The 26,107-nt window shown below is 49.1% G+C and overlaps 1 protein-coding gene across 2 annotated transcripts in view; it reads left to right on the forward strand.

Annotated features, from left to right (window-relative positions):
* Nucleotides 1-849: 849 nt before the first annotated feature.
* LOC119970212 (inorganic pyrophosphatase-like) overlaps nt 850-26,107 on the forward strand; it is a 65,347-nt gene continuing 40,089 nt past the window's right edge. Inside the window, exons 1-2 of one of the 2 annotated variants that reach the window (XM_038804465.1) lie at nt 850-1,112; nt 15,138-15,202. In XM_038804465.1, the coding sequence (XP_038660393.1) occupies nt 947-1,112; nt 15,138-15,202 (231 nt within the window). In that variant the 5' untranslated portion in view covers nt 850-946. The remainder of the gene's footprint in view (nt 1,113-15,137; nt 15,203-26,107) is intronic. The other variant, XM_038804464.1, reaches the window with a different exon arrangement.

Genomic DNA, 26,107 nt, shown 5'->3' on the forward strand with positions numbered 1-26,107 from the left:
TTTCACCTGCACTGCCCCATGTCCTTTGAAGTCTTTAACATCCAGAAATCTGGAATTCCAAAGATTTACCAACCTTTGAGTAAAGACATGCCTCCTCAGTCCTAAATGGTCTTCTATTTTTTTAAAAATTGTTTTGTTGTGGCTGTCAGCTAGGCATGGTAGCACTATTGCTTCACAGTTCCCGGGTCCCAGGTTCGATTCCTGGCATGGGTCACTGTGCGGAGTCTGCACGTTCTCCCTGTGTCTGTGGGTTTCCTCCTGGTGCTCAGGTTTCCTCCCACAAGTTGCGAGACCTATTGTTAGGTAATTTGGATATTCTGAATTCTCCCTCTGTGTACCCGAACAGGTGCCAGAATGTGGCGACTACGGGCTTTTCACAGTAACTTAATTGTTAAAGTAAGCATACTTGTGACAAAGATTATTATTATTAGTAGTAGTCTGCACCAGCTCAGTGGGCAGCTTGATACTTTTTAAATATAAATTTAGAGTACCCAATTAAATTTTTCCAATTAAGGGACAATTTAGCGTGGCCAATCCCCCTACCCAGCACATCTTTGCTTTGTGTGGACGAATGTGCAAATTCCAGAGACAGTGACCCAGAGCTGGGTTTCAAACCTGGGTCTTCAGTGCCATGAGGCAGCAGTGCCAGTGCTGCCCCTTGATACTTATTATAGAGAAAGGCTGTAACGTACTGCGGCTTTCAGCAGACGACAGTAAAGCTCTCCAGAGCGGGCTTGGTTTAGGGTGTGGTTGCCGCAATCCGACAAAAAAGGGGCGTTACGAGAGCGCTAGTTGCGCACAGAATGCTGGATGAGGAGGTGATGTAATTTTCCCCATTAGAGGGCGTGGGAAGTAGATAGACCTTCCGGTTGGAGCATCGGGGTGAGAGTGTCGATGCGAAGGTTCCCCCGTTCCTCGATGCCCAGAGATTCATTCCGCTGTCGCTATGTACGTTGTTGAGCGTCTGGCGCATAGTGCTCGGCTGCTGTTCAGTTGGACAATGAGATCAGCGGCCAAGGACCTGTGTGGCCGCCACGCAAGGATAACGAGCCGCAGCTACGGGAAAGAGGAGCGGGGACAGCCCTGGACACCGAACCATGGACTTTACCTGAGTGAGTGACTGGGCCAGCGAGTGTCAGGTGAAAGGTCAGCTGGCGGCTCTTGGTCAGACCGGAAGTGAAAGCCGCAGCCGTTTTGCCATTGATTATTGATGTCACCGTAAACGCGCGACCCATAACCGCCACGGGGCAGATTTAAAATGTTCTGGAATGTACCGGCCCAGCGTGCGGGCTGGGCGCCAGCACCCACTGAGCATCGGCCCCGCCCCCTCTGGCCCCGCCCCCCACTACGATCTTGCACCGGCCCCGCCCCCCACTCCGTTCTGGCCCCCATTCCGCACTGCTCCGCCTCCAATTTCACGCCGGCCCCGCCCCCCACTCCGTTCTGGCCCCCATTCCGCACTGCTCCGCCTCCAATTTCACGCCGGCCCCGCCCCCCACTCCGTTCTGGCCCCCATTCCGCACTGCTCCGCCTCCAATTTCACGCCGGCCCCGCCCCCCCACTGCGCACCTGCCCCGCCCCCCACACTGCGCCGGCGCCGACTCCCATCCACGCCGGCGCCCCCCCCCCCCGCCATCCACGCCGGCGCCGACTCCCTCAGACCCCATTGCCTCTCCCCCAGACCTCTTTGCCTCTCCCCAACCCCCCCCCCCCCCCACACATGGCCCCACCCAGCCCCTGCACTTCCCTCCCATGGCTGCACGACCCCATCTATCCAATCTTACTGGCACACAGGGAAGCAGCCCCTCCCCCATTGCCAGGCAGCTCCCCCACTACACCATGCAACCCTGTTGTGCCAGGTAGCCCCTTACCTGTGCTTGGCAGCCTCTCTTCCCCCTCCTCATGGCAGGCAGTCCCTCCAGCCCCTGTTTCACTGCCATATACCCAGGCTGTCCACAACACAATTGTACAAACGCAGTGGCAGGGCCTTTCTCTCTCACTATTAACAGGTTCCCACTTAATAGTGTCATAGTACCAGGGCATCTAATACCCGTCCCTCAGTAAGTACCAGTGTTCCAAGAACCAGTACAAAAATAAAATACTGCAGGTGCTGGAAATCTGACATTTCTTCTGCTGTATCTGAAAGTACTTCTGCTGGAAGTACTGATCAGGTTAGGCAGCATCTCTGAAGAGAGGGACAGACTTAATGTTTCAGGTTGATGGCTTTTCATCAGAGCCATCCCATTACCGCAACAACCCCATTCCCGGCTCCCAGGCAACCTCTCCTGATGGAAGGTCATCTCAACCTGAAACATTAACTCTCGGGCAGGGATCAGTGCTGAGGCCTTTATTGTTTGTTGTATATCTAAATGATTTGGAGGAAAATGTAGCTGGTCTGATGAGTAAGTTTGTGGGTGACACAAAGGTTGGTGGAATTGCAGATAGCATTGAGGACTGTCCGAGGATGCAGCAGGATAGAGGTCGGTTGGAGACTTGGACGGAGAGATGGCTGATGGAGTTTAATCCAGACAAATGTGAGGTAATCCCATTTTGGAAGGTCTCATACAGGTGGGAATTACACAGCAAATGGCAGATCCCTCAAGAATATTGACAGGCAGAGAGATCTGGGTGTACAGGTCCACAGGTCACTGAAAGTGGCAATGCTGGTGGCGAAGGTAGTCAAGAAGGCATATGGTTGGGGCATTCAATATAAAGATTGGAAAAGTCATGTTGTAGCTGTGTAGAACTTTAGTTGGGTGCTGCAGAGACCGACCACTCTCTACCCCTTCGCCAGGAAATCGAGAAAGGGCTGCCACCGCCGAAAGAACCCCTGTACCGACCCCCTCAGGGCAAATTTCATCCTTTCCAGCTTGATGAACCCAGCCATGCCGTTGACCCAGGTCTCCGAACTCGGGGGCCGCGTATCCCTCCACTGTAACAGAATCCTGTGCCGGGCTACTAGAGACGCAAAGGCCAGAATGCCGGCCTCTCTCGCCTCCTGCACTCCCGGCTCCGAAGCTACCCCAAAGATTGCGAGCCCCCAGCCCGGCCTGACCCTAGACCCAACCACTTCCGACAAAATCTCCGCCACCCCCTTCCAAAACCCCTCCAGAGCCAGACATGCCCAAACCATATGGGTGTGGTTTGCCGGGCCACCCGAACACCTCCCACACCTGTCTTCACCTCCGAAAAACCGGCTCATCCTTGCCCCCGTCATGTGAGCCCTGTGCAGCACCTTCAGCTGAATTAGGCTGAGCTGTGCGCAAGAGGAGGAAGAATTCACCCTTTTCAGGGCGTCCGACCAAGTCCCATCCTCAATCTCTTCCTCCCACTTCGCTTTGAGCTCTTCTACTGAGGCCTCCTCCTCCTGCATCAGCTGGTAAATAGCCAAGATCTTCCCCTCCCCGACCCACGTCCCCGAAAGCACCCTGTCCTGCACCCCCCTTGGCGGCAGCCCCGGAAACTCCTCCACCTGCCTCTTAACAAAGTCCCTGACCTGCATATACCTAAAAGCGTTCCCGGGGGGAGGTTCCACTTCCCCACCAGCTCCTCCAGAGTCGCGAACTTCCCATCCACGAAGAGGTCCCCAAACTGTCTGATGCCTGCCCTGTGCCAACTCCCAAATCCCCCACCCGTTCTCCCTGGCGCAAAACGGTGATTGCCCCGTATCGGGGCCCAAACTGAGGTCTTCACTTCCCCCCTATGTCGCCTCCACTGTCCCCAGATTTTAAGCGACGTAACCACCACCGGACTCGTGGAGTACTTTGCCGGGGGGAGTGGAAGTAGGGCCGTCACTAAGACCTCCAGACTTGTACCCGCACAGGATGCCACCTCCAGCATCTTCCATGCGCCGCCCTCCCCTTCCGTCACCCACCTGCAAATCATCGCCACGTTCGCCGCCCAATAATATCCACACAGGTTGGGCAGCGCCAGGCCCCCTACCTCCCTTCTTCGCTCCAAAAATACCCTCCTTACTCTCGGGGCCTTCCGCTCCCACACAAACCCCAGAATCGACTTATTCACCCTTCTGAAAAAAGCCTTCGGGATCAACATGGGGAGGCACTGGAAAAGAAACAAAAACCTCGGGAGCACCATCATTTTAACCGACTGGACCCTGCCCGCCAACGAGAGCGGCAGCGCATCCCACCTCCTGAACTCCTCCTCCATCTGCCCCACCAGCCTCGAAAAGTTAAGCCTATGCATAGCCCCCCAGGTCCTAGCCACGTGGACCCCAAGGTACCTAAAGCTCCCCTCAACCCTCCTCAACGGGAGTTCCACTATCTCCCTCTCCTGACCCCCCGGGTGCAGGACAAACAGCTCGCTTTTCCCCACATTTAGCTTATATGCCGAAAAGCCCCCAAACTCGTCAAGTATCCTCAGCACCTCTGGCATCCCCTCAGCCGGATCCGCGACATACAGCAGCAGATCATCTGCATACAGCGACAACCGGTGCTCCCCCCCCCCCCCCCCCCCCCCAGCACAATCCCCCTCCAACCCTTTGAGTCCCTCAGCGCCATGGCCAGGGGCTCAATTGCTAACGCGAAGAGCAGGGGAGACTGCTCGTCTAACTACTGCCTTTAGCGCTTCCCAAACCATCCCAACCTGCACCTCCCCGTTGTCATTGGTTTCCAGATACCCCTCGATACCCCTACGGATCCGACTGCACACTTCCTCCTCTGCCAAAAGCCCCACATTCAACCTCCATAGCGGGCATTGATCCTTCCCCTCCCCCAGCTCCAGGTCCAACAAATGTGGAGCATGATCAGAAATGGCTATCGCCAAATACTCCGCCCCCACCACTCTCGGGATCAGCGCCCTGCTAAGCACGAAAAAGTCAATCCGGGAGTACGCCTTATGAACATGGTTGAAAAAGGAGAACTCCCTACCCCCCGGCTTCAAAAACCTCCAAGGGTCCACCCCTCCCATCTGATCCATGAACCCCCTCAGCACCGAGGCCGCTGCCGGCCTCCTGCCCGTCCTAGACTTCGAGCGGTCCAGAGCCGGATCCAGCACCATGTTAAAGTCCCCACCCAGAATCAATCTCCAGGTCCGGGATCAGGCCCAGCATACGCCGCATGAAGCCCGCATCACCCCAGTTGGTGGCATAAACATTAACCAAGACCACCCGCTCCCCCTGAGGTCTCCCACTCACCATCACATATTGACCTGCACTATCCGCCACCACTATGGACGCGACGAACGACAGGCTCTTACCCACCAAAATTGCCACCCCACGGTTCTTCGCATCAAGCCCCGAGTGAAACACCTGTCCCACCCAACTCTTTCTTAGCCTCACCTGATCCGTAACCCTGAGGTGCGTCTCCTGGAGCATAGTCACATCCGATCCCAGCCCCCTCAAGTGGGCCAAGACCCGGGATCACTTCACCGGACCATTCAGCCCCCTCACGTTCCATTTGACCAACCAAACCCGAGGGGTCGTCCCCTTCCCTCTACGCCGATCAGCCATAGCTCTTCCTCAACCCACCACGTGCCCGGGGAACCCCCCAAGCCCGCTCCCCACGGTGGCAAACCCCCCCCCCAACCACACCCTTCACCATCCATTCCCTCACAGTCCCTGCAGCAACAACCCGGCACCCCCCCCCCCTCCCCCCCCAAACCCCCCCACCTTCCCCCCAAGTTAGGCCCCCCCCCCAGCTGCGTTACCCCCAACATTATACTTCCGTGGGTCAGCTGACTTCTGCTGACCCCGGCTACTCCCGCCATAACCACGACCCCCCCCCCCCCCCCCCCCCCCCCCGGATGCAACACAGCCACCAATCCCACCCTCCCAGTGGCGGCCCCGCCCCCAATTCCTCCGGCGCGGAAAGAAAGCCCGCGCTTCCAACCCGAGCCCCTCCCCTCAACCCAACACGCGGGAAAAAGACGGACACATGACCCATCGGGACCCCAAACTACTCCCCAACCCACCAGTGGAAAAAAACAAAAAAACCATCACAATAAATAACCAACAGCCCCAAAGAAACCCCGAAAGAACCCAAATAACCATAACTCAAATAGCAAAAACGGCAAAAACAAACAGGAAACAACCATCAGCAAACACAGCCACTATGGGCGAAAGGATACCCAAGAGGACAAAGCCTCCAAACAAAGTACATTTCCCCCCAGCCCCCCAGTCCTCAGTCCGAATCCAAGTTCTCAGCCTGGACAAAAGCCCAGGCCTCCTCCGGAGAGTCAAAGTAAGCTGGCGGTCCTTGTACGTGACCCAGAGGCGAGCCGGCTGTAGAAGGCCAAACTTCACCCCCTTCCTGTGGAGCACTCCCTTTGCTCGATTGAAGCCAGCCCTTCTTCTCGCCACCTCCGCGCTCCAGTCCTGATAAATCCGAACATCCGTATTCTCCCACCTGCTGCTCCTCTCCTTCTTCGCCCACCTCAACACGCACTCCCGGTCAACCAAGCGGTGAAAACGGACCAGCACCACCCTGGGCGGTTTGTTTGGCCTGGGCTTCCGCTGCAGCACTCGATGGGCGCCTTCCAGCTCCAGAGAACCACGAAACGACCCTGCACCCATCAGCGAGTTTAACATTAGGACCACATAGGCCGCCAAATCCGAACCTTCCAGCCCCTCCGAGAGGACCAAAATCTGTAGATTCTTCCGGCGGGAGCGGTTCTCCATCTCCTCCATCCTCGCCTGCCATTTCTTGTGCAGTGCCTCGTGCAACTCTACTTTCACTGCCAGGCCCAAAAGCTCATCCTCACTCTCCGAGTGCCGCAGCTCCCGAATCTCCCCGGTCTGAGCCGTCTGCGTCGCTGCCAGTTTGTCCAGCGAGGCCTTAAACGGCTCCAAAATCTCTGCTGTGAGCTCCTTGAAGGAGCGCTGAAGCAGCTCCTGCTGCTCCCGCGCCCACAGCTGCCACGCAGCTTCTGCTGCCCCGCCCGCCGCCATCTTGCCTTTTCTGCCTCTCGCCGTTCTCTGAGGTAAAACCGGTTTTTGGACCGCTCCACTGCGAGTCCAGTCCATCCACCGGCTGCTGGGCACACTGGCTGTGTTTCCCCCCCCCCCCCCCCCCCCCCCGGGGGAAAAGTCGAATTAGCGCCGTTGCGGGCTCTTAAAAGAGCCCGAAAATCCAAAAGAAGCGGGAGCTGCCGAATGTGCGGCTTAGCTCCACATTGCCGCCACCGGAAGTCACGATAGTGACATTTAAGGGGCATCTTGACAAATACATGAATAGGATGAGAATAGAGGGACACGGACCCTGGAACTGTAGAAGGTTTTAGGTTAGACAAGCAGAATGGTCGGCGCAGGCTTGGAGGGCCGAAGGGCCTGTTCCTGTGCTGTATTTTTCTTATTCTTTGTTTTTAGGCCCAGCATCACTTTCTCCTCCTTAAAGCTGGTTTTACGATGGACCTTACAACTTATAAACGTTTTGTTAACCGATTGCTATTTATAAGTTACTGAGGCCTACTGTCTATGGCAAAATGAGAAATGAAACATCTTCAGACACACGTGATCACATTGTAATGTCTTTATGCACGCTTAATACCACTGCAACGTCTTTATACAACCTTAATCACACTGTAACGTCTTGATACACATTTAATCACATCAAAACATCTTTATACACACTTAATCACATTGTAACATCTTTATACACACTTAATCACATTGAAACATCTTAATACATGCTTAATCACACTAATGTCTACATGCTTAATCACACTGAAATGTCTTTACACATGCTTAGTCACACTGAAACTTCTTATACATACTTAATCACATTGAAATATCTTTATACACACTTAATCATATTGAAACATCTTTATACACACTTAATCACACTGAAACGTCTTTATACACGCTTAATCACACTGATACCTGTTTATACACGCTTAATCACACTGATACCTGTTTATACACGCTTAATCACACTGATACCTGTTTATACACGCTTAATCACACTGATACCTGTTTATACACGCTTAATCACACTGATAACCTGTTTATACACGCTTAATCACACTGATACCTGTTTATACACGCTTAATCACACTGATAACCTGTTTATACACGCTTAATCACACTGATACCTGTTTATACACGCTTAATCACACTGATACCTGTTTATACACGCTTAATCACACTGATACCTGTTTATACACGCTTAATCACACTGATACCTGTTTATACACGCTTAATCACTGATAACCTGTTTATACACGCTTAATCACACTGATACCTGTTTATACACGCTTAATCACACTGATACCTGTTTATATACGCTTAATCACACTGAAACATCTTTATACACGCTTAATCACACTGAAATGCCTTTATACACGCTTAATCACACTGAAACATCTTTATACACGCTTAATCACACTGAAACGTCTTTATACACGCTTAATCACACTGATACCTGTTTATACACGCTTAATCACTGATACCTGTTTATACACGCTTAATCACACTGAAACATCTTTATACACGCTTAATCACACTGAAACGTCTTTATACACGCTTAATCACACTGATACCTGTTTATACACGCTTAATCACACTGATACCTGTTTATACACGCTTAATCACACTGATACCTGTTTATACACGCTTAATCACACTGATACCTGTTTATACACGCTTAATCACACTGATACCTGTTTATACACGCTTAATCACACTGAAACATCTTTATACACGCTTAATCACACTGAAACATCTTTATACACGCTTAATCACACTGAAACATCTTTATACACGCTTAATCATACTGAAACGTCTTTATACGCGCTTAATCACACTGAAATGTCTTTGCACACGCTTAATCACACAAACATCTTTATACACACTTAATCACATTGAAAGATAGAATAGAACCCCTACAGTGCAGAAGAAAGCCATTCAGCCCATCAAGTCTGCACCAGCCCTTGGACAGAGCACCCCACTTTAGCCCACACCTCCACCCAATCCCTGTAACCCAGTAACCCCACCTAACCTTTTGGACACTAAGGGGCAATTTAGCATGGCCATTCCACCTAACTTGAGCATCTTTGGACTGTAGGAGGAAACTGGAGCACCCGAAGAAAACCCACGCAGACCCGAGCAGAAAGTGCAGACTCCGCACGGTCACCCGAAGCTGGAATTGAACCCGAGTCCCTGGAGCTTTGATGCGGCAGTGCTAACCACTGTGCCATCATGCTGCCCTAATGCCTTGAAATGTCTTTATACTCACTTAATCGCATTGGAATGTCTTTATGCACACTTAATCGTATTGGAACGTCTTTATGCACACTTACTCGTATTGGAATGCCTTTATGCACACTTAATCGCATTGGAACGTCTTTATGCACACTTAATTGTATTGGAACGTCTTTATGCACACTTAATCGTATTGGAACGTCTTTATGCACACTTAATCATATTGGAACGTCTTTATGCACACTTAATCGCATTTGAACGTCTTTATGCACACTTAATCATATTGGAACGTCTTTATGCACACTTAATCGTATTGGAACGTCTTTATGCACACTTAATCGTATTGGAACGTCTTTATGCACACTTAATCGCATTTGAACGTCTTTATGCACACTTAATCATATTGGAACGTCTTTATGCACACTTAATCATATTGGAACGTCTTTATGCACACTTAATCGTATTGGAACGTCTTTATGCACACTTAATCGTATTGGAACGTCTTTATGCACACTTAATCGTATTGGAACGTCTTTATGCACACTTAATCGTATTGGAACGTCTTTATGCACACTTAATCACATTGGAACGTCTTTATGCACACTTAATCATATTGGAACGTCTTTATGCACACTTAATCGCAATGGAACTTCTTTATACACACTAAATCATATTGGAACGTCTTTATGCACACTTAATCATATTGGAACGTCTTTATGCACACTTAATCGCAATGGAACTTCTTTATACACACTAAATCATATTGGAATGTCTTTATGCACACTTAATCACATTGAATCACCAATGTGAATCTACAAGTTGTTTCATCTACGTGATACAGATTAGAAAAATAAAACAATACTGTACAAAGCAATTTTTTGAACTTTGTTCAATGCATAAACCAATTAGGAGATCATATGGTTTCTAAATGTAGATGTTATACTGTGTACTTTCTGTAACTTCAGTCACATAGTTGACATCCTGGATCAGCACCAGGGAATTGAGGGATATGGTGACAACTGTTTGGCTTTTGGCTGAAAAACAAGGACTGCTTTGATCAAGTCCAATTTAAACTTGTGACTGAGCCTGCCTGTCAGAGGATTACAGCTAATGGATGACTCCATCTATTTCACAAAGATCTCAGACACGGCAATCAGTCCGACAGAGGGCTGGATTCTCCGTTCCTGCAGGTAAGTGCTGAAGCCAATGGAAGATCCGTGGAGTTCCACAACGGAAAAATCAACACCACACACGCACCAAATCCACTACCGGTGAGGGGCTAGTACTGGCGCCGCGTGAAACACCTACGGAAAACGGTGGGAGAATCGGTGGGTCCGTGCTGGACACGCGCAGGATTGACAAGCTGCAGCCGCGCATACACTTACACGTCCACACACACACCGATTGCGCCCAAAAACATGGCGCAAGTTGTGCTGGACCGTGTACCCGTCCACCCCGACTCCACCTCCCAGCTACCCCCCACTACTCCCCTCAGCCCTGGCAGAAGCCCACCGGCCAGCGGCACGACTGTCGGCGACGTATGGCGGTGCTGGACACTATCTGTAGGCCCTCTCTCTCTCTCCGCAGCAACCACACCAGGCTCACAACAGTTGAGACCACATGTGGCCCGCGCCATCAGGAACTCGTCCCATCAGGCGGAGCATTGTGGATGGGCCCGATAATGAGATGCAAACTCGGTTGCAATTGTGCATGCGTGCGGCGCAATGATGCCGATTTGAAGGGGGCGGAGCATCACGATTCAGCTCCAAACCGGCGCCTGCCACGATTTCGGCGTCGGGAGCTATTCTCTGCTCGATCGCCGTTCCCGATTTCTGCGTTGGGCAACGGAGAATCCCGCCCAGAATCTTCAATCTGGCCAACACTTACCTGCTGAAGAATGAGCTAGCTCCTTGCAATCATACAAAGGGCAGTAGACTACTGCATCGCTCATAATTACCTAACGTCCACAGCCATCTAATAATCATGAATAGCTAGCCAATCTGTGGCTGTGACCATAATGTTTTGTGATTAAGTGGACAATATTGTCACCTCATGGATTCTTCCTAGTCGTTTGGTTAATTAAAGTTGACAACTGGAAGGCTCTTACAAACAATTGCAGGACCATAGAAAAATGAACTGAGGACCTATCCTTGAGCAGACCACCATTACAATGCTGTTGCCACTGGTCAGTTCAATAATTAAAATCTCAGGTAACCCATTCTTCTGGCTTTTAAAACCTGTAGAGCCTTAGCAGCTAATCTACCGAGTTAGTTGATGGCCTTTCTGTCAAGAATCCTTAAATGCTGTTTCTTGCAAAATATATGTTTAAAAGTTCATTACAAAGCTACAAGTAGTTAGACTAAACAACCTTTTTACCTGGTACTCTTTAATGATTCTAAAAGCTGTTTGTTTGTGCTACTGATAATTTACCTGGCTTTTAGGAACAGAAGAAATGGGAGCTCGAGTAGGCCATTTGGCCCTTTGAAACTGCTCCACTATTCAATAAGATCATGGCTGATCCTCTAGCTCAAACTCTACCTTCCCACATTATCACCATATCCCTTAATCCCTTGAAAACATTCAATGACTGAGCATTCACAGCCCTCTGGGTGGAGAATTCCAAAGATTCACAACTCTGAGAGTGAAGACATTTCTCCTCATTTATATCCTCAGTAGCTGATCCCTTATCCTGTGACTCCCATGTTCTCGATTCCACAGCTAAGGGGAACATCTCAGCTTCTACCTTGTCGAGTCCTTTAAGAATTTTATATATTTCCATTAGAACACCTCTCGTTCTTCAGAATCCAATGAATATTGGCCAAGTCTACACACTGTCTCCCCAAGGGACAATGCCCTCCTCCCAGGAACTAGTCTGTGAATCTTCAGGGAAAGTATATCCTCCCTTAGTTAGGGAAACTAAAACCGAACACTGTACTCTGCATTAGGGTTCGCCAAACTCGGGGTTGCGACCCACGGGTGGGTTGTGACGGGTGTCGGGAAGGTCATGGAGCGATCAGTCATGCCGTTCCCAATTGCAAGAGAAGTGCCCAACGGCCACAACCGTTGATGCTGACGGGTGTGTACGATACTTTGCTCCCTGAAGTCAATGACCAGCTCTTTAGTTTTGCTGACATTGAGGGAGAGATTGTTGTCGTTACACCACTCCACTAGGTTCTCTATCTCTCTCCTATATTCTGACTCATCGTTGTTCGAGATCCGACCCACTATCTCCGTGTCGTCAGCAAACCTATAGATGGAGTTGGAGCCAAAGTTTGCCACGCAGTTGTGTGTGTATAGGGAGTATAGTAGGGGGAAAGTACACAGCAACATCAACGCTACAACCAAGAAAGCACAAGAGCGCCTATACTTCCTCAGGAAACTAAGGAAATTTGGCATGTCCACATTGACTCCTACCAATTTTTACAGGTGCACCATAGAAAGCATCCTATTTGGCTGCATTACAGCCTGGTATGGCAACTGCTCAGCCTAAGACTAAGAAACTATAGAGAGTTGTGAACACAGCCCAGGCCATTACACGCCTCTCATCCATTGATTCTGTTTACACCTCCCAATCGTGGAGGAGGTTTTGTTGTTTATCCTTACTGATTGTGGTCTATGGGTCAGAAAGTCGAGAATCCAGTTGCAGAGTGGGGAGCCAAGTCGTAGGTTTTGTAGCTTTGAGATGGGTTTGGCTGAAATTATGATGTTGAAGGCGGAGCTGTAGTCAATAAATAGGAGTCTGATGTAGGAGTTCTTGTCGAGATGCTCCAGAGATGAGTGTAGGGCCAGGGAAATGGTGTCTGCTGAAGAGTACCCAATTAATTTTTTCCAATTGAGGGGCAATTTTTGCGTGGCCAATCCACCTAGCCTGCACATCTTTGGGTTGTGGGGGTGAATCCCATGCAAACACGGGGAGAATGTGCAAACTCCACATGGACAGTGACCCAGAGCCGGGATTGAACCTGGGACCTCGCGCCGTGAGGCTCTAGGGCTAACCCACTGCGCCACCATGCTGCCCCTGCTGAAGACAGATTGTGGCGGTATGCGAATTAAAGTAGATCTAGGCATTCTGGGAGTATGGAGTTGATGTGCCTCATGAACAACCTCTCGAAGCACTTTTTTACGATCGATGTCAAGGCCGGAGGATAGTCGTTGAGGCAAGCTGCCTTGTTCTTCTTTGGCACTGGTATGATGATGGTCTTCTTGAAGCAGTTGGGAACCTCAGAACGGAGCCGGGAGAGGTTGAAGATGTCCGCGAACACATCTGCCAGCTGGTCCACGCAGGATCTGAAAAGACCATCATCAATGTTGGGGCAAAGGAAGATTGGATACTAAAAAGATCAGAAGTTGACAATTAGAAAGCTTGATGGGCTGTTCTGGCGGAGGTTGTTGAACTACAGGAAGTAATTGATTTGGGGAGTGGGTATGTATTGATTATGAGGCAAGAAAGGTCTTTAAACACCAGGGTGAGAATTGTCATTCCGTTGGAGAACCAGGAACAAAAAGAGTCACATTTCCTCACTTAAGTTCCCTCAAAATTTAAATATCTATTTAATTGCTGTGTGCAGAACCTCCATTCCGGAGAAGAGTTATATTGGACTCAACAGCAATCCTGCTTCTCACCAAAGATGCTGCCAAACCAGTTTGTCCAGCACTTTGTTTTTTAACACATCCTATGTCACTTTAGGGTTCATTGTTCTTTATAGTGTGTGTGGTGGGTTAATGGACATGGAAGTGTCATAGCTTGGCATGGAAGTTACAGGGGGATGGGTGGAGGGCCAGAGCTTGGCATGGAGAGCACAGGGGGTTGGGGTAGGTGGGTGGAGGGCCAGAGCTTGGCATGGAGGGTATGAGAGGCCAAGCAGGTGAATGGAGGGAGATAACTTGGCATAGAGGGTACAAGGGGATCGATGGAGGGGCATAACTTGGCATGGAGGGTATGAGGGGCTTCTGGAGGTTGGTGGATGTTGGAACCAACAATTCTACGGACACGTGCTTGTAGGATTAGAATAGTGGTTTTAATATACTCACAACAGAGCCAGCCGGTTAGCCATTGAACTTTCGGTGAACTGGCCGGCTGACCATGTGGCACTGAGCTTTTATACAGGAGCTTCCGGGGGAGGAGTCCTGGGCAGAGCCAAGGGAGAAGCCCCATACAACTCGAGCATTCCCAGAGCTACTCCCCCTGGAGGACAGGTAGTGCAACTGCACTTACAATACAGACACATGTATATACAGATTACAATCCGGTACGAATCACATTCACGACATTGGAGGGCACTAGTTGGCATGGATTGAGCATGGGGAGTGTGAGGGGGTGAGGGCTAGAAGGTACATTGTCCTGAGGCAGGCGTGCCGAGCTGGGAAATGTCTCAACTTCCGCTGCCCACCTCCAAACTGAAAATACAACCCAAAATATCTGTGTTCTAGCACTCCTAAGTCTGATTGCATCGACTTCAATTCCTCCACGCTAAAGATCATTTAAAGAAAGAATAGAATTCAGTTTATAAAGCTTCTTCCGTAACAGTTATAGCCAATGAAGTACCTCTTGAGGTTTATTAACTGCTGTAACATAAGAATTACAGCAAACAATTTGGGCCCAGCAGGGGCCCAGAATCAACAACGAGTTGATGACAGATATTCTGTTTTAATGGTGTTGATCGAGGCAGAAATATTTGCCACGCCACCTGGGAGAGGTCCCATGCTTTTCTTTGAAAAGTAGGATGGGATATTTTAAGTTCTCCTGAGGGGGCAAAGGGGCCATTTATTTAATATCTCATCTGAAAGATGGGAACTTCGACAGTGCAGCACTCCATTATCACTACACTGGGAGAGCTGAGGTCCCTGGGAAAATAGTTGAATAACAAAAATTGCCTGTATACCCCCTCCTGCATTGCAAATTCTATGATTACTGGTAGGAATGTTGTGTATTCTGTCTCAGAATGATAACTGTCTAATCGTCATCATCTCCTTTCGTTTGCAGAGAATTCTGAGGGTAAATACATTTCTCCTTTTCATGATATTCCACTCTGTGCAGTGATTGACAAGGTAAATGCCACCACATGGTATTTTTGCTACATTTCAGCCTATTAATTTCACCTGTTTATTGGTCTACCAAAGGTGGGTCGACCATTCGCTCAGCTGGGTTATCGACTGTCATTCAAAGCAATTTCCGAAATATTTGGTATAAAATAGAACTTTTTAACGTACGAAGCAAATATTAGCACTCCACTTTACATCTTCTCTACATCTACAGAAATTAAGTGGCCTCTTCCTCTGCTTTATAACTGGTGCACATACGATGCTCTTAACCTTTCCTTCTGTGCTGGTGCTGTGTAGCTGAATTAATTATTTGTTTGGAGCGATGAATGGAACGACACAGCAGCATTGATTCTGTGGGACAAATGACTTGTTTCTGCATTATCCCAGCCTATAATTCTATATCTCGTACTCTTCCTCCTTCAGAACGCATTCCAAGTTATGGAAATAACAATGGGAGACCACCACGGCTCAATCTAGATTTTAGCTGTCCTTAATTCCAACCTCTTTACCTCTTTGTGCTGTTCAATGGTCCTCACCTCCTGCCTCGACAGTGAGTATGTCAGTAGTTTCTGCATGTCCAAATAAAAGGAAAGAATTTGCATTCATATAGTGCCTTTCGTGTTTCTAAGGACATTCCAAACCATGGCAGATAATTAACTTTTGAGGTGTAGTCACTGATGCAAGGAAATGTGACAGCCAATTTGAACACATCAGGGTCCGACATGCACAATGAGATGAACGAGCATACAATCTGGGTGCTTTTTAATAATGTTTGCTATGGGATAATTATGGATCAAGAGGCTGAGTAAACTCTGGAAGCCTCTCCTTCAAAATGCACTGATACAGAGCATAGGACATACAGTGCAGAAGGAGGCCATTCGGCCCATCGAGTCTGCACCGACCCACTTAAGCACTCACTTCCGCCCTATCCCCGTAACCCAATAACCCCTCCTAAACATTTTGGTCACTAAGGGCAATTCATCATGGCCAATCCACCTAACCTGCACGTCTTTGGGCTGTGGGAGGAAACCGGAGCACCTGGAGGAAACCCATGCAGACACGGGGAGAACGTGCAGACTCCGCACAGACAGTGACCCAGCTGGGAATCGAACCTGGGACCCTGGTGCTGTGAAGCCACAGTTCTAGCCACTTGTGCTACCGTGCTGCCCAGAGTTAATTGACATTTTCCACACTGAAATTGACAGATAATTATTAGATTAGAGTATTGAAGGATATGGTTCAAAGGCAGGTAAATGGAATGGACGTACAGATCAGCAATGACCTAATGCAATAATGGAACAGGCTGAAATCCTGAGTTTAATGGACTGGAGACGTCCTGTAGAAAGGACAGGGATGTGCTGGTCCAAGCTACAAAGTGAGAATTGCTATGTTAGATGTCATCTGTTGTTATCTTGAATCAGTGCCATTCTCAATTTAATTCTGCATTTATTTTTCTGTTAAACGATTGGTTGGATTTACAGTCAGCAATGGCACCATAGTTTCCCAAAGAATTTCTCTGGGTTTTTGCAATGTTTTTCCAAAAGGAAGTCAGTGAGATGCCACGTAAAAGGTTACTACACGAGAGATTGGGGGGAATATATTAGCATTGACTGAGCATTGCCTAAATAAGAGGAAATGGAGAGTTGGGATAAATAAATCATTTTGAGGGAAGCAAACTGTAACTAGTGAAGTGTCACCGAGATTCGTGCTGGTGTTTCAACTATTTCCAATCTGTAGTAATGACTTGGATGAAGGGACAGTGTGTATTGTAGCCAAATATGCTGACGATACAAGCTTGGTGGGAACGCAAGTTGTGAGAAGGACACAAAGACCCATATTTTTACTCTGAAGTCAGGTAGGGGGAGTCAGGAATTCTCCCAGCTTGCTGTGCCACCTACGGGGTGGAAACCCCAAAATGGTGGGATCTTCGCTCTGGGGGTGAGTAGTCCAGTATTATAGATTAGATTGGCCATAGGGGCTGCCGAGAGGGGCTATTTAAATGACCCACCCTCAGTTCTGTCCGACTTCATCACTGTTTTGTTAAATATTTGGCCCCCTCACCCTCACCTCTCAAAATCTCTCACCGCCCCATGCCAAAACATGCCTCCACCCTAATTGTTCTTATGGTGCCCATAGCAACTTAATGTTAGCACACTGGGCTAAATCGCTGGCTATTAAAGCAGACCAAGGCAGGCCAACAGCACGGGTTCAATTCCCGTACCGGCCTCCCCGAACAGGCGCCAGAATGTGGCGACGAGGGGCTTTTCACAGTAACTTCATTTGAAGCCTACTTGTGACAATAAGCGATTTTCATTTATTTCATGTTGTGCTGAAATAAAATACACATTTAAAAAAAAATCTTTCTATTGGCATTTTCAAAATTATATGCATTGCCGTTCATTTTCATTTATCGTACAGTCACAAAGGCTCCTTCTTAGGTTTCTCTGTTTATAGTCTGTCCCCCCGTTTTTACTGCTGCTCCCCATTTTTTCCTGCTGGGTTTTGCGCTCTCTCTCTCTCTCTCTCTCTCATCTCATCTCTCATCTCGCTCTCTCTCTCTCTCTCTCTCTCTCTCTCCCCCCCCCCCCCCCCCCCCCCCCCTCTTGTCCTGGCTATTTCCCCCTGGCTACTGGCTATTTATTTATTTATGTGTTGGCCACAAACAGGTCTTGGAACAGTCGGGTGAATGACTCCAATGTTTTGTGGAAGCCCTCTTCCGACCCATGGATGGTGAATTTGATTTTCTCTATTTGGAGAAATTCAGATAGGTCGGACAGCCAGTCTGCAGATTTGGGTGGTGCTGCTGATCACCAACCAAGCAGGATTCTACGGCGGACGATCAGGGAGGCAAAGGCAAGGGCGTCCACCCTCCTCCCTATGAAGAGATCTGACTGGTCTGATACCCCGAAGACCGCCACTTTCGGGCCTGGCTCCACCCTCATCCCCACCACTTTGGACATTGCCTCAAAGAAGGCTGTCCAGTACTCAGCAAGTCTGGAGCAAGACCAGAACATGTGGGCATGGTTGGCAGGGCCTCCTTGGCACCGTTCACATCTATCCTCCACCTCTGGGAAGAACCTGCTCATTCGGTTTCTGGTCAAGTGGGCTCTATGTACCACTTTTATAAAATACACATCTTAATACCTATTGCAACGTTTACTAAGTGAAAAGAACATTCATATTCATGAAAGCTCATTCATAACATGTAAATTCCCTCAAATATTTAAACCCTTATAAAAATAGACTTGTATTTATAATCCCACATCAAAGACAGCTAATCCTTTAATAACCTGTTTAAGCTTTCAATCAAAATGTTAAGTTAGGGTCACCTGCTACAATAATGGCTGGGGTTTTCTAGCCCAGCCATAGCAGATCCCGTCACAGCAGAACGGTGAGCCAGCCAAAAGTCCATTGATTTAGTGGGGCTGGAAGATCCTGTAAAAAAAATCTTTATTATTGTCACAATCAGGCTTACATTAACACTGCAACGAAAGGGCGGCGCAGTGGTTGGCACTGCTGCCTCACAGCGCCGAGGTCCCAGGTTCGATACCGGCTCTGGGTCACTGTCTGTGTGGAGTTTGCACATTCTCCCCGTGTTTGCGTGGGTTTCGCCTCCATGACCCAAAGATGTGCAGGGTAGGTGGAATGGCCACGCTAAATTGCCCCTCAATTGGAAAAAATTGGGGACTTTAAATTTATTTAAAAGAACACTGTAATGACGTTACTGCGAAAAGCCCCTAGTTGCCACACTCCGGCGCCTGTTCAGATACACAGAGGGTGAATTCAGAATGTCCAATTCACCTAACAGCGCATCTTTCGGGACTTGTGGGTGGAAACCAGAGCACCCGGAGGAAAGCTACGCAGACCCGGGGAGAACGTGCAGTCTCCTCACAGATAGTGACCCAACCTGGGAATCTAATCTGGGACCCTGGTGCTGTGAAGCAACAGTGCTAACCACTGTGCTACCATGCCACAAGCCGCAAAACATTAGTAATGACAGAGATGGCTCTTGGGGTAAAGCCGTCAAACAGCTATTATAACAGAGCAGATCTCCAACTCTTAATGACACAAGCAGCCTGTTTTTGCAAATGTGGAGATTTGAATATCTTCACTACTTGACAGTTCTAGATACCTTACCTGCCCTTCAGAAGTATTTGCATCTACTCTAAAAATTCATTTCCCACATACTGCGGGATGATGCCTTTGCTACAGTGGGGTCTGTTTGAGCTTAGCTCTGAATTCAAATGGCCCTGCTGAGTTTGGATTTCCATCATATGTGAGCCATGCCCCACTGCCTTTCCCTTACCAGCGAAAAGGGGATCTATCGGAAATGGGGTGAGACATCCAGATCCGATCCGGCCTGAGATTTTTAAAGGTCGGTGGAATTGTGTAGGCATTGCGAAAATCCAGGCAAAGAGTCTGCAAAGAGATATAGACAGGTGATGTGAGTGGACAAAAAACTGGCAGAAGGCATATAATGTGGGAAAATATTATTCAGGTGGCGAGAGACTGCAGAATGCTATGAATCCAAGGCATCTGGCTGTCAATCCCTGTACAGGAATCACAATAATATTTTTTTTAAATAATTTTATTAGGGTATTTGTAGTTTTCATAATAATAACAATAACAGCAACATAAACATGGTACAATAAACATTTCCATCCCCATCACATTCTTCACACCCCCAATAAAGCAATAGCCTAGCTCTCCCCCCAACCCCACCTTGGATTTCTGTTTCTGCTGACATTTTAATTATCTCAGAGAAAGTCGACGAGCGGCTGCCACCTCCGGACAAACTCTAACATTGACCCTCTTAGGGCGAATTTTATTTTCTCGAGACTGAGAAACCCAGTCATGTCACTAACCCAGGCCTCTAATTTCAGGGGCTTCGAGTCCCTCCACATCAGCAGGATCTGTCTCCAGGCTACCAGGGAGGCAAAGGCCAAAACATCAGCCTCTTTCGCCCCCTGGACTCCCGGCTCTTCCAACACCAAAAGTCACCACCTCTGGACTCGGTACCACCCGTATTTTAAGTACCGTCGACATAGCCTTAGCGAACCCCTGCCAAAACCCTCTAAACTTCGGACATGCCCAAAACATGTGGACATGATTTGTCGGACTTCCCGCGCACCTTGCACACCTGTCCTCTACCCCGTAAAACTTGCTCATCCTACCCACTGTCATATGTGCCTGGTGGACTACCTTGAACTGCATCAGGCTAAGCCTGGCACATGACGAGGATGTGTTAACCCTGCTTAAGGCATCCGCCCACAGACCCGCCTCTATCTCTCCTTACAGCTCGTCTTCCCACTTACCCTTTAGGTCATTTATCGGAGTTTCCTCCGACTCCATAAGATCTTGGTCGATATCTGATACCTTCCCCTCTCCCACCCATGTTCTGGAAACTACCCTGTCCTGTATCCCCCGTGGTGGCAGGAGCCGGAAGGTTGGAACCTGCCTTCTCAAAAAATCCCGTACCTGCAGATATCTAAACCCATTCCCTGCTGGCAGTTCAAATTTCTTCTCCAAAGCTTTCAAGCTGGGGAAGCTCCTGTCGATAAATAGATCGCCCTTCCTCCCAATTCCTGCTCTCTGCCATCTCTGGGACCCACCATCCTGTCTACCTGATACAAACCGATGGTTATTGTAGATCGGGGTTCAAACTGATTTCCTCCACTGCCCCCAGATTCTCAGAGTCGCCACTACGACCGGACTTGTGGAGTATCGGGCCAGCGAGAGCGGAAGAGGTGCCGTTATCAGTGCACTGAAAGACAACCAGGAATCTGGGGAGGACTGTAATTTTTACGGTCTGTACCCTCCCCGCCAGTGATAGCGAGAGCATGTCCCATCTCTCAAAGGCCTCTTTTATTTTTTCTACGAGCCGGGACAGGTTTAACTTGTACAGTGCCTCCCTTTCCCGAGCCACCTGGATTCCCAGATATCGAAAGCTCCTTCCTACCATTCTAAACGGCAGATCTCCCAGTTTCTTCTCCTGCACTCACGCCTGGATCACGAACATCTCGCTTTTCCCCATGTTCAGTTTATACCCCGAAAACGTGCCAAATTCCCCTAAGATCCGCATAATTTCCCCATCCCCAAACGGATCTGAGATGTACAGGAGCAAGTCATCCGCGTGAAGCGAGACAGTTCCAGTTCCTAGAGGTTCTTAACGCCTGGTCAATGGCTCTATGGCCAGAGCAAACAACAACGGGGAGAGGGGGCACCCTTGTCTTGTCGCTCTGTGTAGTTTAAAATAACCTGACCTCAACCGGTTCGTACACACACTCGCTACTGGTGCCTGATAGAGCAACCGCACCCAGTCAATAAAGCCCCCACCGAACCCAAACCTTTCCAGCACCTCCCACAGATAATTCCACTCCACCCAATCAAAAGCCTTCTCCGCATCCATCGTGACCACCGCCTCCATCTCCCCTCCCTCTGAGGGCATCATAATAACATTTAAGAGCCTTCTAACATTGGTCATGAGTTGCCTGCCTTTTACAAATCCCGTCTGGTCTCCCCCTATCACCCCCGGGACACAATCCTTGATCCTTGTGGCCAATATCTCAGCCAACAATTTGGCGTCCACATTCAGTATGGAGATTGGCCTGTATGACCCGCATTGCTCCGGATCCTTCTCCCGTTTGAGAATCAATGATATTGAGGCCTGCGACATTGTTGGGGGGAGGACTCCCTTCTCTCTTGCTTCATTAAATGCCCTCACCAGCAGTGGGCTCAATATCTCTGAGAACTTCTTATAGAATTCTGCCGGGTAGCCGTCTGGCCCTGGGGTCTTGTCCGACTGCACGCCCTCCAGACCCTCAGTTATTTCCTCAATTTCAATTGGGGCTCCCAGTTCTTCCACCAGTTCCTCTTCCACCCTCAGGAACCTCCACACCTACTCGTATAATTTACTGTAAAAGTCCTTAAACACCTCATTCACTCCCACTGGGTCCAGGACTGTGTTCCCATCTCTATACTCTCCCTATTTCCTTGGCCGCCTCCCTTTTTCTGAGCTGGTGCGCTAACATTCTGCTTGCCTTTTCCCCATACTCCTAGACCGCTCCACTTGCCTTCCTCAGTTGTTCCACTGCCTTCCCTGGAGTCAACAGCCCCAACTCCACCTGTAACCTCCGCTGCTCCTTCAGTAGCACCACATCCGGGGCTTCCAAATATCTCCTGTCCACCTGAAGTATCTCCCCAACTAACCTATCCCTCTCAGCTTGTTCCACCTTTTCTCTATGGGCCCATATCAAGATTAATTCCCCTCTGACTACTGCCTTCAAAGCTTCCCACACCTTTCCTGCAAAGACTTCCTATATCATTTATTTCCAGGTAGTTCTGGATGGACTTGTTTACCCGCCCATAGACCGCTTCATCGGCTAATAACCCACAGCCTCCATAGCGGGCGTTGTCCTCTCTCCATACTAACCCGTAGATCCAACCAGTGTGGGGCATGATCCGACGCTGCGATTGCCGAGTTACTCGGTATCCGCCACCCCCAATATCAGCGCCCTGCTCAGAACAAAAAAGTCGATCCGAGAATATACCTTGTGGACATGGGAGAAAAACGAAAACTATTCACTCTTGGCCGTCCAAACCTCCATGTGTCTACTCCCCCCATCTGCTCCATTAACTCCTTCAATCCCTTTCACGCAGCTGGCACCCTCCCTGTCCCGGATTTTGACTGGTCCAATTCTGGATCAATGACGGTTGAAATTTTCCCCCATGATCAAGTTATGATCCACCTTCAGTCTCCTCAAATGCGCGAACACGCGAGCCCTCATGACCAGCCCATTTAGCCCTCTAACGTTCCAAGTAATCAGCCTGGTCGGGGGACTCTTTCTCCCTCCCACCCCCCTGCCGACTAACTATCACCCTTTTTAGGCCAGTCTCCAGCTCGCGTCTCCCGCCTCCTCGAGCCCGCCCTCGGGCATCCGCCGACCTCGACCTCCCATTTGTCCCCCAGTAACAGTTCCTCCCCTGTCAGCAAAGCAGCTCCCCCCCCTCCCTCCCCCCTAGTAACAGCACCAGAAACCCAAACCCCCCCCATATCAAGCTTATCACCTGCTCGCTCCCCACTGTGCATCCGTGAGTCAGCTGACCTGATCGTTCCCACCCATGGCGCCAAACATTATATCTCCCCATTGTTCTCCCTGCTCTCCCCCGCTTAGACATACATATTCAAAGCATCACATTTCCCAGTAAACAAACAGTGGAAATAATTCCCTCTACGCAGCTCCCAATGAAACAAAGTTAATTTTAGAAACAGAAACAGTCCTTTATTATACATAGCACTACTTATTCAAAACAGCGTAAAAGTGATTTTCACCAAATTGCCACTGCAATGCTCTCCCCAAGTTTCAGTGTCTTTAGTTCACATCTAGTCTTTTGTCCTTGATGAAAGCCAATGCATTGTCTGGTGTTTCTTTTTTAAAAATATTTTTTTTATTCTCCTTTTTCACATTTTCTCCCAAATTTACACCCAACAATAAACAATAATCAGTAACGAATGTAATGTCAATCCCCATATCAATAACAACGATCCCATCCTCCCACCAAACTCCAGACATAAACAAATGACAAAAAGGAATCAGGAACCACCCATAGTCATCATTAACACATACAGTCCCCCTCCTCCCAGCCCCCAACCCCCCCTAATGTTCGATGTGATCCAATTCTTGAAATAATGCATAATGAATGACGCCCATGAGTTGTAGAATCTCTCCATCCTTCCCCTCAGTTCAAATTTAACCTTTTCAAGCGTCAAGAATTCCAGCAGGTCCCCCCGTCACGCCAGGGCACAGATCTCCATCCCAACAGGATCCGCCATCGGGCGATCAATGAGGCGAAGGCTACAACATCTGCCTCCGCGCCCGTTTCCAACCCTGGCTGGTCCAACACCCCGAATATGGCCTCCCGAGGGCCCGGGTCCAGTTTCATGTACACCACTTTAAAGATTACCCTAAACACCTCCTTCCAGTAATTCTCCTGCAACGTTCACAAACATCTATCCCCTCAAAGAGCCGGCTCATCCTCGCCCTTATAAGGTGCGCTCTGTACACCATCTTCAGCTGCATCAGCCCCAACCTCGCACACGAGGTGGAGGCGTTCACCCTCCAGCGCACCACACACCAGAACCCCTCCTCCATTACCTCTCCCTCTTTCTCCCACTTTGCCTTGATCACTTCTAGCAGCGCCTTTTCCTCTAAAATAGCCCCGTAAACCTCTGATAGTACCCCCTTCTCCAGTCCCCCTTTCGTCAACACCTCCTCCAGCACTGTGGAAGCCGGTTCTACTGGGAATTTCTGTATCTCCTTTTTGGCAAAGTCTCGAACCTGCATGTATCTAAATATTTCCCCCTGCTCCAGCCCAAACTTCGCTCCCAGCTCCTACAATCCTGCAAAACGACCCCCAAGAAATAAATCTTTTAGTGTCCTAATTCCTTTCTCCTCACATCTCCAAAAATTTCCATCCCTCACATCTCCGAAAATTTCCATTCCACTTCCCTGGCTCAAATCTATGGTTCCCCTGAATCGGCATTTCCCTTGAGCCTGCCCTCACCCCAAGTGCTGTCGAATCTGCCTTCAAATTCTCAACAAAGCTATTACTACCGGACTCGCTGAGTATCTCCCCGGGGCCGTCGGGAGCGGCGCTGCCACTAGCGCCTTCAATCCTGACCCCCTACACAAACTCTCCTCCATTCTGACCCATTGGGAGTCAACCCCTCTGACCCAGCTCCATACCTTCTCCACATTCGCCGCCCAGTAATAATACTCAGTATTAATCTGATTTAGAAGACCCAAAGCCCCTGCCTTCCTCTCTGTAGTAGCACCTTTTAAATTCTGGCCACCTTCCCTCCCCATATGAACGAGGAAATCATCCCTTCAGTTTCTCTAAAAAAGTGCCTTTGGCAGGAAAATCGGCAGGCATTGAAAAATAAACAGGAATCGCGGCAGCACATTTATTTTAACCGCCTGTTCCCGACCCACCAATGACAGAGGGAGACCATCCCACCTTGCCAGATCAGCTTTCACTCTCCCCACCAAACTAGAAATGTTGTACCTGCGGAGCCCCCCCCCCAATTCCAAGCAACCTGCACCCCCAGGTATCTAAAGTGAGTCCCTGCCTTACGGACTGGCAGCCCCCCCACCGCTGCCGCCACCTCCAGCCGAGACACCACAAAATATTCACTCTTGTCCAGATTTAATTTGTACCCTGAGAAAGACCCAAACACCCGAAACAGCTCCAGTATTTCCCGTATTAACATACTCAGTTCCGACATGTATAATAACAAGTCATCGGCATATGAGGACACCCTATGCTCTATCCCCCCCCCCTCACACTATCCCTTTCCATACCCCTAAACCTCTGACTGACTCAATGGAGCCAATGGCTCAATCAATTGTCTGGTGTTTCAAAGTAAAATTCCCGGTCCTCACACGTGACTCAAAGACTGGCCGGATACAGCATTGTGAACTTCACCCCCTTCTTAAAGAGGGCCGATTTTGCCCGATTAAATCCAGCTCGCCTCTTGGCCAAATCCGTGCAATGGTCTTGATATATGCGTAACTCGTAATTCTCCCACCTGCTGCTCCGTTATTCCTTGGCCCATCGCAGAATATGTTCCTTGTCCAGGAACTGGTGCATTCGTACCACCATCGCCCTCGGCGGCTCATTTGCTCGGGGCTTCTTCGTAAGGATCGAAATGAGGAAGAATTTGGTCTCTCAGTGGGTCATCTATCTTTGGAATTCTCTTCCACAGGGAACGGAGGCTGGGTCATTAAATATATTCATGGCAGAGTTAGATTAGAGATTTTTGATGTACAAGGGAGTCAACGGTTATGGGGCGGGGGAGGGAGGGTGCAGGCAAGAAATTGTAGTTGAGGCCATAATCAGATCAAGCATGAT

The sequence above is a fragment of the Scyliorhinus canicula genome, chromosome 8 (assembly GCF_902713615.1).
Source record: "Scyliorhinus canicula chromosome 8, sScyCan1.1, whole genome shotgun sequence".
NCBI classification, from domain to species: Eukaryota; Metazoa; Chordata; class Chondrichthyes; order Carcharhiniformes; family Scyliorhinidae; genus Scyliorhinus; species Scyliorhinus canicula.